At 38.3% G+C, this 11,614-nt stretch overlaps 1 protein-coding gene across 6 annotated transcripts in view; it reads left to right on the top strand.

Moving 5' to 3' along the window:
- Positions 1-11,614, top strand: part of CWF19L2 (CWF19 like cell cycle control factor 2) — a 163,445-nt gene that overhangs the window by 135,134 nt on the left and 16,697 nt on the right. For 5 of the 6 annotated variants that reach the window (XM_004382469.2, XM_023736940.1, XM_023736941.1 and 2 more), the window contains one exon: positions 4,767-4,883. In XM_004382469.2, coding sequence (XP_004382526.1) covers positions 4,767-4,883 — 117 coding nt within the window. Of the gene's footprint in view, positions 1-4,766; positions 4,884-10,288; positions 10,657-11,614 lie in introns of those variants that run through there. The other variant, XM_023736944.1, reaches the window with a different exon arrangement.

The raw sequence follows: 11,614 nt of genomic DNA, 5'->3' as shown, positions 1-11,614 counted from the left end.
GGTTTATTTAGTTGTTCTACCTCTGTTTGTGTTAGTTTAGGTAGGTAGTAAGTATGTTTCTAGAAATTTGTCCATTTCCTCTAGGTTTTCAAATTTGTTAGAGTGCAGTTTTTCATAGTATTCTGTTATGATTCTTTCAGTTTCATTTACGTCTGTTGTGATATCGCCCATCTCATTTCTTATTTAAGTTATTTTGCTTCCTCTCCTGTTTTTCTTTTGTCAGTTTGACCAATGGTTTATCAATTTTGTTGATCTTTTCAAAGAACCAGCTTTTGGTCCTGTTAACTCTTTCGATTGTTTTTCTATTATCTGTTTCATTTAATTCTGCTCTGATTTTTGTTATTTTCTGTCTTTTGGTGCCTGAGGGCTTCTTTTGCTGCTCTCTGTTTGTTCAAGTTGTAGAGTTAATGTTTTGATTTTGGCCCTTTCTTCTTTTTGCATGTGTACATTTATTGCTATACATTGACCTCTGAGCGCTGCTTTTACTGTGTCCCAAATGTTCTGGTACGATGTGTTTTCAGTCTGATTTGATTCTGCGAACTTCTTTATTCCATCCTTAATTTCTTCTGTAACCCAGTAGTTTTTGAGCAAGGTGTTTTTCAGTTTCTATGTGTTTGATTTTTTTTTTCCTTACTTTTTCTGTTATTGATTTCTACTTTTATGGCTTTATGGCCAGAAAAGATGCTTTGTAATATTTCAGTGCTTTGTATTTTGTTAAGGCTTACTGTATGGCCTAATATGTGGTCTGTTTTGTAGAATATTTCATGTGCCCTGGAAAAGAAAGTATACTTGGCTGCTGTTGAATGGAGTGTTCTGTATACGTATATGAGATCAAGTTGGTTTATTATGGCATTTAGATCTGCCATGCACTTATTGAGCTTCTTTCTGGATGTTCTGTCCTTCACCAAAAGTGGTGTATTGAACTTTCCTGCTGTTATTGTGGAGCTGTCTCTCTTTTCAATGCTGTCAGAGTTTGTTTTATGTATTTTGGAGCCCTGTCATTGGGTGCATAAATATTTATTATGGTTATGTCCTCCTGGTGTATTGACCCTTTAATCTTTATATAGTGTCCTTCCTTACCCTTTGTGATGGATTTTACTTTAAAGTCTGCTTTGTCAGAGATTAATATTGCCGCTCCTGCTCTTTTTTGATTGTTGTTTACTTGATATATTTTTTTCCATCCTTTGAGCTTTAGTTTGTTTGTGTCTTTAAGTCTAAGATGTGTCTCTTATAGGCAGCATATAGACAAATTGTGTTTTTTTATCCATTCTGCCACTCTGTGTCTCTTTATTGGTGCATTTAGTCCATTTACATTCAGCGTAATTATCGATACATATGATTTTAGTGCTGTCATTCGATGTGTTTTTTTGTTGTTTACAGTTTCTTTATTCCACTTAATTTTTTGTGCTGAGTCGTTTTTCTTTATGTAGTGTCTTTCCATCTTTTTCATTATTGTTGATTTTGTATCTGCTGAGTCTTTATATTTTTCTTGTTTTTATTTTGATGTGTAGGGTTGTTAGTTTCCTTTATGGTAACCTTAATATTTACCCCTATTTTTCTAAGTTTAAACTGATCTTTTATTTCTTTATATCACCTTGACTTCCTCTTCATATGAGAGATCTGTGACTCCATTTTTTTAGTCCCTCTTTTTAGTTTTAATAATCTCCATCTTTTACATATTAACATCTCTGTTTCCCTGTTTTCAGCATTTTAGCTTTGATTTACTTTTTGACTTCCCTATCTGCACTGACACCTGGTGGCTCTGTCCTGTGTTCTAGTCTTGGTTTGTTATCTGATGTTATTGATTTTCTAATCGGAGGACTTCCTTTAGTATTTCTTGTCATTTTGGTTTGGTTTTTACAAATTCCCTATATGTCTGTTTATCTGAAAATGCCCACATCACGTACCCACATATTTTAGAGACAGTTTTGCTGGATATGTAATTCTTGGCTGGAAGTTCTTTTCCTTCAAGGCTTTATATATGTCATTCCATTGCCTTCTTCCCTGCATGGTTTTTGCTGAGTAGTCCGAGCTTAGTCTTATTGACTCTCCTTTGTCAATGACTTTTCATTTATCGCTAGCTGCTCTTAAAATTCTCTATCTTTGGTTTTGGCAAGTTTGATTATAATATGTCTTGGTGACTTTGTTTTAGGATCTACCTTGTGTGGAGTTTGATGAACATCTTGGATAGATATCATCTCATCTTTCACGACATCAGGGACGTTTTCTGCCAACAAATCTTCAACAGTTCTCTCTGTATTTTCTTTTATCTTTCCCCTGTTCTAGTACTCCAGTCACTCATAGGATATTTCTCTTGCTAGAGTCCGACATAATTCTTAGAGTTTCTTCATCATTTTAAATCCTTTTATATGATTTTTCCTCAAATAAGTTGGTTTCAAGTGGTTTATCTTTAATCTCACTAATTCGTCTCCTATGAATTTCTGTTGAGTTGTCTAATTCTGAAATTTTATTGTGAATCTTTTGGATTTCTTTTTGCTGTCTCTCTATGGATTCTTGCAGCTTGTTAAATTTGTCATTGTGCTCTGCTATAATCTTCTTAAGTTCCTCTGTCGCTTTGTCTGTGTGTTCCTTGGCTAGTTTTGCGTTTTGCCTGATCTCCTTCCTGATCTCTTGAAGATTCTGTATATTAATCTTTTGTATTCTACCTCCAGTAATTCCAAGGAGTTATCTTCCTCCAGAAGATTTCTTGATTCTTTCTTTTGGGAGCTTGCTGAAGCCATCATGGTCTCCTCTTTATTTGATTTGATATTGACTGTTGTATCCGAGCCATCAATAAGTTATTATATTTATTTTATGTTTGCTTACTGTTTCTTAGCTTCTTGTTTTGTTTTGAGATGACCAAATAGGTTCTTTGTGTGAGTTAGTTTGATTGTTGGCAGCTTTGAATCTCTAACGTCCTGTCACTAGGTAGTTAAATCTGTTACTATGTGTGTGAGCCCAGGAGTCTGTTTACTTTTCTTGTATGGATTCAGCTCAGGTGTCCATGTAGTTGGTCACCAAGTGTGTGGTGCAGGTTCTTACCTACAGTCCTAGACGGGCAGGGGTGATTGGAGTAGGCACAGGTATCTTGCTGCAGTAGGGGGTCATGCGCTGAGCAGTGCAGGGTACTGACGGCTGCCTCTGAGTGTCTGGAATGAAAGCGTTTCCCTGTTCCCTAGAGTGCATAGGTGGGTGGGTTTTGCAGCTCGACTATGGGCACCCAGTGCTGTTGCTTGTAAGGACTAGGAGGCACCACTTTTTCTTGGACCCATGTCGCAGGTGGACAGGTGGCATGGGTGGAGCCACCAGTCCTGATGTGGGTATGTGAGGATCCTGTTTAATGGGCAGAGCGGTGTCAGATGTCACGATTTGCCACTCCATCGTATAGCTGATACAGCTGAAGTTAGGCTTCAGGTATATACCCTGTTGTATTGTGCTAATGAGGATCTACACTGTTTAAATGGGCCCATACAGGTGTATGCAGGGATGAAAAGCATTCAGAGTCCGTGGTCCCCTTATGCCTGTGCCTAGGCAAAGGAGCTGTGCCTGCCCCGAGTTCCTGGCTTAGGGGGGCTGGCAGATTATTTATTCCCGTTTGTTAATTTGTTCCCTCTCCAAGGCCATGAGAATGGCTCAGAGCACGTGAGCAGTCCTACTTCTGGCCCAGGGTACATGGCAATCACTGAAGCTGGCCCGCAACCCGGTGCAGAGAGGGGAGGAGGCAGCTAAATGGGAGAGAGGTTCTCCCCAAAGGGGGAGTTTTTTGATCTGTGCGGTGGGTTAGACGCACGTACTTATCTTTCTCTGACTGAGTGCCGCTTTTCACTGGTTCTGGAGTCTTGAATAGACTCTGCCACTCTGTCTCTCCCAATGTGGAAACGCATCCTAAATGCCACTGCGTGCCTTGCTGCAGACATCCAATCTGGCCTGCAGGGTGCCGGTTCCCACCGGGTGAGGTCTGACAACTCCTCACCACTTCCAAACCATCTCTCCCTTCCCCTGCCACTCAGTCCAATTCCTCAAGTTTGCCTTTGATGTTCAGGGCTCCTAGATTGTTATGTATAATTGATTCACTTTTTTTTAGTGGGGGTCTTTATTGTAAGAGGAACCACAGGTAACATTTGAGTACTCTGCCTTCTTAGCCCCACCTCCCTGCAGAATATTCTTAATGCCTCTCATGAAACCTTGTGTTCACTGTGTACAAACTAGTTGACCTTTTATAAAAAAGTGTTTAAAGACACTTTGCATATAGTGGCAAAATAGCCTCTGCTGTTAGGTAATATGTGTATGTAAGTAGACAGAACTTAATCAGAGCAGTAAATGATCCTGAGAACATTTTCTCTCTGTCTTAGTTGGGTTAATTCTCTTACCTTAGCTCATGAGAGAAGGAGGGCCTAATTTATAGGAATTAGTTAGACTACTATTACTAGGTCAGGTGTCTTTTTATTCTTAAGAAAATTGTGATATTGCAAGGGCTTCGAAAACCTATAGCTCCCTCAGATGAAGGATATAGTGTCATTCATTCTGCCTTTGGGTAAGCTTAACCCTTGTCTGATGTATAACAGTGAAACTTGAGACTTGTGATCTAAATTTCTAGTTTATTGAAAGCCATCCTGATAATGTCTTTTAAAACAATAAAATAAAAATGTTGTTTATAAGCAAGTATACTTCATTAAATGTTAGTTGTTTTTCCCTACTAGGGGCTCATCTGTTAAAACTGAGAAAAATAGCAATAACATTTCACTTTCGGAATTTTTTTTCTTTAGGTTTATTTATGTTTACCCAACTTTCGGTCTCTTACTGAGGGACACTGCCTGATAGTCCCTTTGCAGCACCATAAAGCAGCTACCTTATTGGATGAAGACATCTGGGAGGAAATTCAGGTCAGCATGATGATGTTAATTACAGCAACTGCAAATCGTGAACAATTTTTGCAAGCTATTGTGATGAGGTGCAATAGGTTTTATCCTTCATCTCATAATTTTACTTTCTGAACTTAAAAACACTTGTATAGATTGGCATAGCTGTATATACTTGTAGATCGTAATGTTTTGACACTCAATATGTTTCTATTTTCGTTTATGTATTCCGTGTTTGGAACACTGTTGTCTATTAAACTGTGTGTAATAAAGTAATAATTATTTTACTTAAAAATTCAATCTAAGACTTCAGGAGCAGGTGATGGATTTGAACTGCCTACCTTTTGGTTAGCAGCCGAGCTCTTTACCACTGTGCCACCAGGGCTCCACTTTTAAGTAGTATGAGACTATCATTCTTTCTACAATAAGCTAATAAATTCCAGCCAAAATGAAAGAAATTTTCAGGTAATAAAAGGAAATTTTAAGAGTTAGAGGCTTGTATTCAGCAGTTACCATATTTCCTTAGGACAGACTTGGCCTCTGCTGCTGTGATTTTATGGTGATTTTGTTACTAGCTCTAATTTCCATTTTTCCCATTCATAACGTTGCCCCACTTTTGGATTCAGGGATTTGTTTTTTATGGCTGATTCTTCAAGAGGTTGAAAGGCACGACATGAGTGAAATTACTGCTGAATTATTTCAAGACCTCATAATGACCAAAAGAAAGAAAGAAAAAAAAAAGCCTTGTTTTTCTAATTCATGACAACTGAATAGAAGTTGCAGGGACCACGAGTTAGAAAATGTGAAAATTGTAACACTTCAAAAGAGACTATAAAATAGTCTTTGCAACATACTGATAAAGATGCCAAAGGAAGGGAAATTTTGTCGTGAAATTCAGTCTCTTCCTCCTTATACTTTTTAGGTTTATGCTGTGAAAATTAAAGGGCAGATTATTTTAATGTATTGATAGTCAATATAGTGTAGGAATATGGATGACTGCTTTTAATATGAAAAATTTTTTCTAGTAGTAGTAAAAAATGTTTTTATTATGCTTTAGATGAAGGTCTACGGAGCAAATTAGTTTCTCATTAAACAATGAATACACATTGTTTTATAAAATTGGTTGCCAATCCCACAACATGTCAGCACTCTCCCGTTCTTGACCTTGGGTTCCCAAGAGTAGTAAAATTTTGCTGAAAATCCTTCAGAAGCAGTCGTAACAGTACATCGACAGGGAACTGCCAGAAATTCAAGCTGATTCACAAGAGGATGTGGAATCAGGGATATTATTGCTGATGTCTGATGGATCTTGGCTGAAAGCAGAGAATACTAGAAAGATGTTTACCTGTGTTTTATTGACTATGCAGAGACATTCAACTGTGTGGATCATGACAAATTATGGATAACATTTTGAAGAATGGAAATTCCAGAACACTTAATTGTGCTCATGAGGAACCTGTACATAGACCAAGAGGCAGTCATTCGAATAGAGCAAAGGAATACTATGTGGTTTAAAATTAGGAAAGGTGCACATCAGGGTTGTATCCTTTCACCATACTTACTCAGTCTGTATGCTGAGCAAATAATCTGAGAAGCTGGACTGTATGAAGAAGAACAGGGCATCAGGATTGCAGGAAGACTCATTAACAACCTGTGTTACGCAGATGACACAACCTTGCTTGCTGAAAGTGAAGAGAACTTGAAGCACTTATTGATGAAGATCAAAGGCTACAGCCTTCAGTATGGATTACACCTCAACATAAAGAAAACTAAAATCCTCACAACTGGGCCGGTAAGCAACATCATAATAAAGAGAGAAAAGATTGAAGTTGTTAAGGCTTTCATTTTACTTGGGTCCACAATCAACGCCTTGGAAGCAGTAGTCAAGAAGTCAAACGATGCATTGCGTTGGGCAAATCTGCTGCAAAATACCTCTTTCAAGTGTTAAAAAGCAAAGCTGTCACTTTAAGGACTAAGGTTTACCTGACCCAAGCCCTGGTGTTTTCAGTCGCCTCATATATGTGTGAAAGCTGGACATTGAGTAAGGAAGACTGAAGAATTGATTGATACCTTTGAAGTATGGTGTTGGCAAAGAACATTGAATATACCACAGACTACCAGAAGAACAAACAAATCTGTCTTAGAAGAAGTACAGCCAGGGTGCTCTTTGGAAGCGAGGATGACGAGACTTCATCTCACGTACTTTGGACATGTTATCAGGAAGGATCAGTCCCTGGAGAAGGACATCATGCTTGGTAAAGAAGATAGTCATCGAGAAAGAGGAAGACCCTCAATGAGATGGATTGACACAGTGGCTGCAACAATGGGCTCAAGCATAAGAACAATTGTGAGGATGGCACAGGAGTGGGCAGTGTTTTGTTCATTGTATATAGGGTCACTGTGAGTTGGAACCTACTCAGCGGCACCTAACAACAGCAGTAGTAGATGTCAGTGCCAGTAGGTAATTTAAAGTGGAAACTATAAATTTAGTTTCCAGAATTATTTTAGAACTTTCCTGGAATAACTTTAAAAAAAAATTATATGTGCACAACTCATTTATTTTGTAGCAAAAAACTTTTAAGTAATTACAGAAATCTAGTATGTACTTTTTATTTTTCTCTAACAAATTAAGCTACTTGATGAAAAATATTGAGGTAGATAAAGTAGAAATTTATTCATTTCAACAGATATTGAATACATGAATGTAAGATATTTTTCTAGGTGTTGTGACAGAGATAAAATTATTAATTCTGTCCAAAATAACTTTGGCATGTTCCAGTACAGGTTGCATTACAGTTTAATAGATTTTGCAAACCAGCTGCATTGTGGAAAATTTACTGAGGAAGGAAAAACCAAATTGTTTTATGCAAACAATGGCATTATAGCTCTTTTTTGTGTGATAAAAGAAAAATATTTGAAGTTATAAAACACTGCAGGGTAATGAACTAATGAAATATCTGAATCCCAGCATATTGAAAGTAATGCAGATTTTTTTTGTTTTGTTTTTAGTTTACTTTCAAATATATACAACAACTCAAATTAATTATGCCCTGATGACTATCCTATGACAACTGTTTTAATGAATATATAAAAAATGACTTAGCAAAAAAATATTGTTTGCAAATGCAGGAGCCACTTCTTTGAGGTGCTTTTTATTGCCATCGTCTAATAGTATTTAAATTTAAGTTTAGCCCTTTTATTTAATAGAAAATGCAAAGATAAGTTTCGGCAGAGCATAACTGAACAATAGCAAATTTCAAGTAAAAAATTGAAGTTGTTTATGATTTCATTCTACTTGGATAAGAAATCAGCATCTATGGAAGCAGCAGTCAGGAAATAAAGTGATGTATTGCTTTGAGCAAATCTGCTGCAAGAGACCTCCTTAAAGTTTTAAAAAGCAAAGATGTCACTTTGATGACTAAGGTGTGCTGGACCCAAGCCATGGTCTTCTCAATTGAATGTAATGCATGCAAAAGTTGAATAATGAAAAAAAGAAGACAGAAGAATTGATGCATTTAAACTGTTGTGTTGGTGAAGAATATTGAATAAGTGGACTACCAGAAGAATGAACAAATCAGTCTTTGTAAAAATGACATGGAGTCGATGTCTGACCTCCTCTAACTTCACAAGGGGGAAGGAGAATCAAGATCAACAGCCCAAGGCTGATTCCTGTGAGGTGGAGCGTAAGACATGCCTCCTGTCTCTGTCATCTTTACCATTTCTGACACCAATCATCCCTCCCACGGCACTCTCTACTTCTCTGCTGCATTCAATAATTTATTGCAGTGGCCACACAGAACTTAGAGACAATACGATTATGGGGCTTATTAGGGAAGTAACAGTTTATAATTCAGGTTCAGGAACACTCAGGATACAGTTCTTCCGTCAAGACAGCCTCTTCCCAGCCTTGCTCGCAGGCACGTCTCTCCCTGGCCCTTGGCCCCTGCTCAAAGACACTCAGCTTTCTCTCTCCATGGGCTGGGAATCCCACTGTCTTAGTCATCTAGTGCTACTCTGACAGAAATACCACAAGTGGATGGCGTTAACAAAGAGAAATTTATTCTGTCACAGTCCAGTAGGCTGCAAGTCCAAATTCAGGGCATTGGCTCAAGGGGAACACTTTCTCTGTCAGCTCTGGAGGAAGGTCCTTGTCATTAATATTCCCCTGGACTAGGAGCTTCTGCGCACAGGAACCCCAGGTCCAAAGGATGTGCTCTGCTCAAGGCACTGCTTTCTTGGTGGTATGAGGTTCCCATGTGTCTCTGCTCACTTCTCTAAGACACTGTCCAATCTTGTATACTGCATCAGTATAACTGCTGCTAATTCATCTTATTAGATCATAGTGATTGAATTTACAACACATAAGGAAATCACATCAGGTTAGAAAATGGTACACAGTTATACAATACTGGGAATCATGACCCAGCCAAGTTGACAGATATTTTGAGGGGACACAGTTCAATCCATGACACCCACCATGCCATCTCCTGCTACTGGATCTCTGTGCCAGGTCTCTGCTGCTGGGTCTTTTCTGCTGCTTCTCCCTGCCTTCAGTGTTAACAGCTCTCTGTCTCTGTCTCTCTCTCTGCCTCCTGGTTCTAAGAGCTTCTCAGCACAGGGATCCCAGGTCCAAAGGATGTGGTGGCTCCTGGCTGTTCTTTCTTGGTGGTGGTGGGATCTTCTCCTTCCCACCTCTGGGATGGCTCATTTCAAGCCCAGCGGGATGGCAGAACTGACCAATCCCAATGGTGGGACACAATTACCCTATCTGCACAGTTCTGCCCAATCACTTGGGTGGAACCATGGCAAGAAAGGTCACACAAAAGTGATTCATCACACCGTAGTCTTAGAAGAAATACAACCAGAATGTTCCTTAGAAGTTACAATGTTGAAACTTCCACTTGCTTACTTTGGATCCATCATCAGGAAACACCAATTGTTAGAAAAGGACATCATGAATGAAGGAAACCGTCAATGAACTGGACTGACACAGTAGTTTCAATGGTGGACTCAGATACTAACGATCATGAACAGGGCACAGGAACAAGCAATGTTTTGTTCTGTTATGCGTAAAGTCTCCATGAGTCGGAGTTGACTCAACAGCAACTAAAAGACAGTCAGTCAGTGCCAACACCAAGGTAACAGAGATGTTAGAATTATCTGACAAAGATTTTAAAGCAGCCATCATAACAATGCTTCAGTGAACAATTAGGAATACATGGGTGGCACAAATGTTTAAGTGCTTAGCTACTAACTGAAAGGTTGGCGGCTAGAGTCCACCCAGAGGGGCCTTGGAAGAAAGGTTTGGTGATCTACTTCCAAAAGGTCACAGCCATTGAAAACCCCATGTACAGTTCTACTTTGAAACACATGGGGTCACCATGAGTTGGAATCAACTTGCCAACAACTGGTTTTTTGTTTTTTAATAGGGGAAATAATGCAATTTGAATGACAGCAGATTTCTCATGAGAAGCCATGGAGGCTAGAAGGAAGTGGCACAACATTTGTCAACTCAGAATTCTATATCCAGTGAAACTGTTCTTCAGGAGTGAAGGAGAAATCAAGACATTTTCAGATGAAGAAAATCTATGAGAATTTGTCACCACCAGACCTGTCCTAAAAGAATGACTAAAGGAAGTACTATAAACAGAAAGAAAATAATACACATTTTCACTTTCCTCTGGGATTTTCTGAATTATGTTTGATGGTTGAAGTAAAAATTGTAACACTATCTGATGTGGTTATAAATGTATGTAGAGGAGATATTTAAGACAGTTATAAATAGGGGCGTTAAAGAAAGGCAGTGTTTCTTTACTTCATTCAAAGTGGTAAAATAGCTCCAGTGACTGTGATAAAATTATACGTGTGTGTGTGTATATATATGCATGTATATATATATAATATATACAGTCAGCCCTGTGTATCCGTGGGTTCCACATCCATAACCAACTGTGGATCAAAAATATTCGAGGGAAAAAAGGACTTTTTTCTTATCATTGTTCCCTAAACAATACACTATAAAAACTATTTACATAGTATTTACATCATATTAGGTATTGTAAGTAATCTAGAGTGTAGGTTATATGCAAATACAGTGCCATTCTGTATAAAGGATTTGAGTTATCTACAGATTTTGGTATCCATGGGGGGTCCTAGAACCAATTCCCTGCAGATATTGTGGGACGACTGTAATACCTGGAGCAACCACTAAAAAAACTGTACAAATTGACACTCATAAACACTTTCCCCGTTGTTGTCGAGTTGATTCTGAATCATAGTGACCATATAGGACAGAGTAGAACTGCCGCATAGGGTTTCCAAGGCGTGGCTGGTGGATTTGAACTGCTGACCTTTTGGTTAGCAGCCAAATGCTTAACCACTCTGCCACCAGGGCTCCCTTAAACTCTTTAGATAAATGAAAATGGAGTTCTAAAAATGTTCAAGTAACCACAGGGAGGCAGGAAAAAGAAAAGAGAGAAACAAATAAAACCCAGAACAAACAGAAAACAAAAAATGAAATGACCTTACTGTATCAATAATTATATTAAATCAGGCAGTGTAAATACATCAGTTAAAAGACAGAGTTTGGTAGAGTGGATCATATGACTCAACTATATGCTGTCTACAAGAAATTCACTTCACATGTAATGATATTGCAGGTAAATGTGAAAGGGTGGAAAAGATTTATCATGCAGTCATTAATGAAAAGAAAGCAGAAGTGGCTATAGTTGTATGAGGTAAAGAAGACTTTAGAG

The sequence above is a fragment of the Trichechus manatus genome, unplaced genomic scaffold, assembly GCF_000243295.1.
Source record: "Trichechus manatus latirostris isolate Lorelei unplaced genomic scaffold, TriManLat1.0 scaffold00094, whole genome shotgun sequence".
In the NCBI taxonomy this organism is placed as follows: domain Eukaryota; kingdom Metazoa; phylum Chordata; class Mammalia; order Sirenia; family Trichechidae; genus Trichechus; species Trichechus manatus.
Note: the sequence above shows the minus strand (reverse complement) of the source record. Positions and strands in the feature narration are given on the sequence as shown.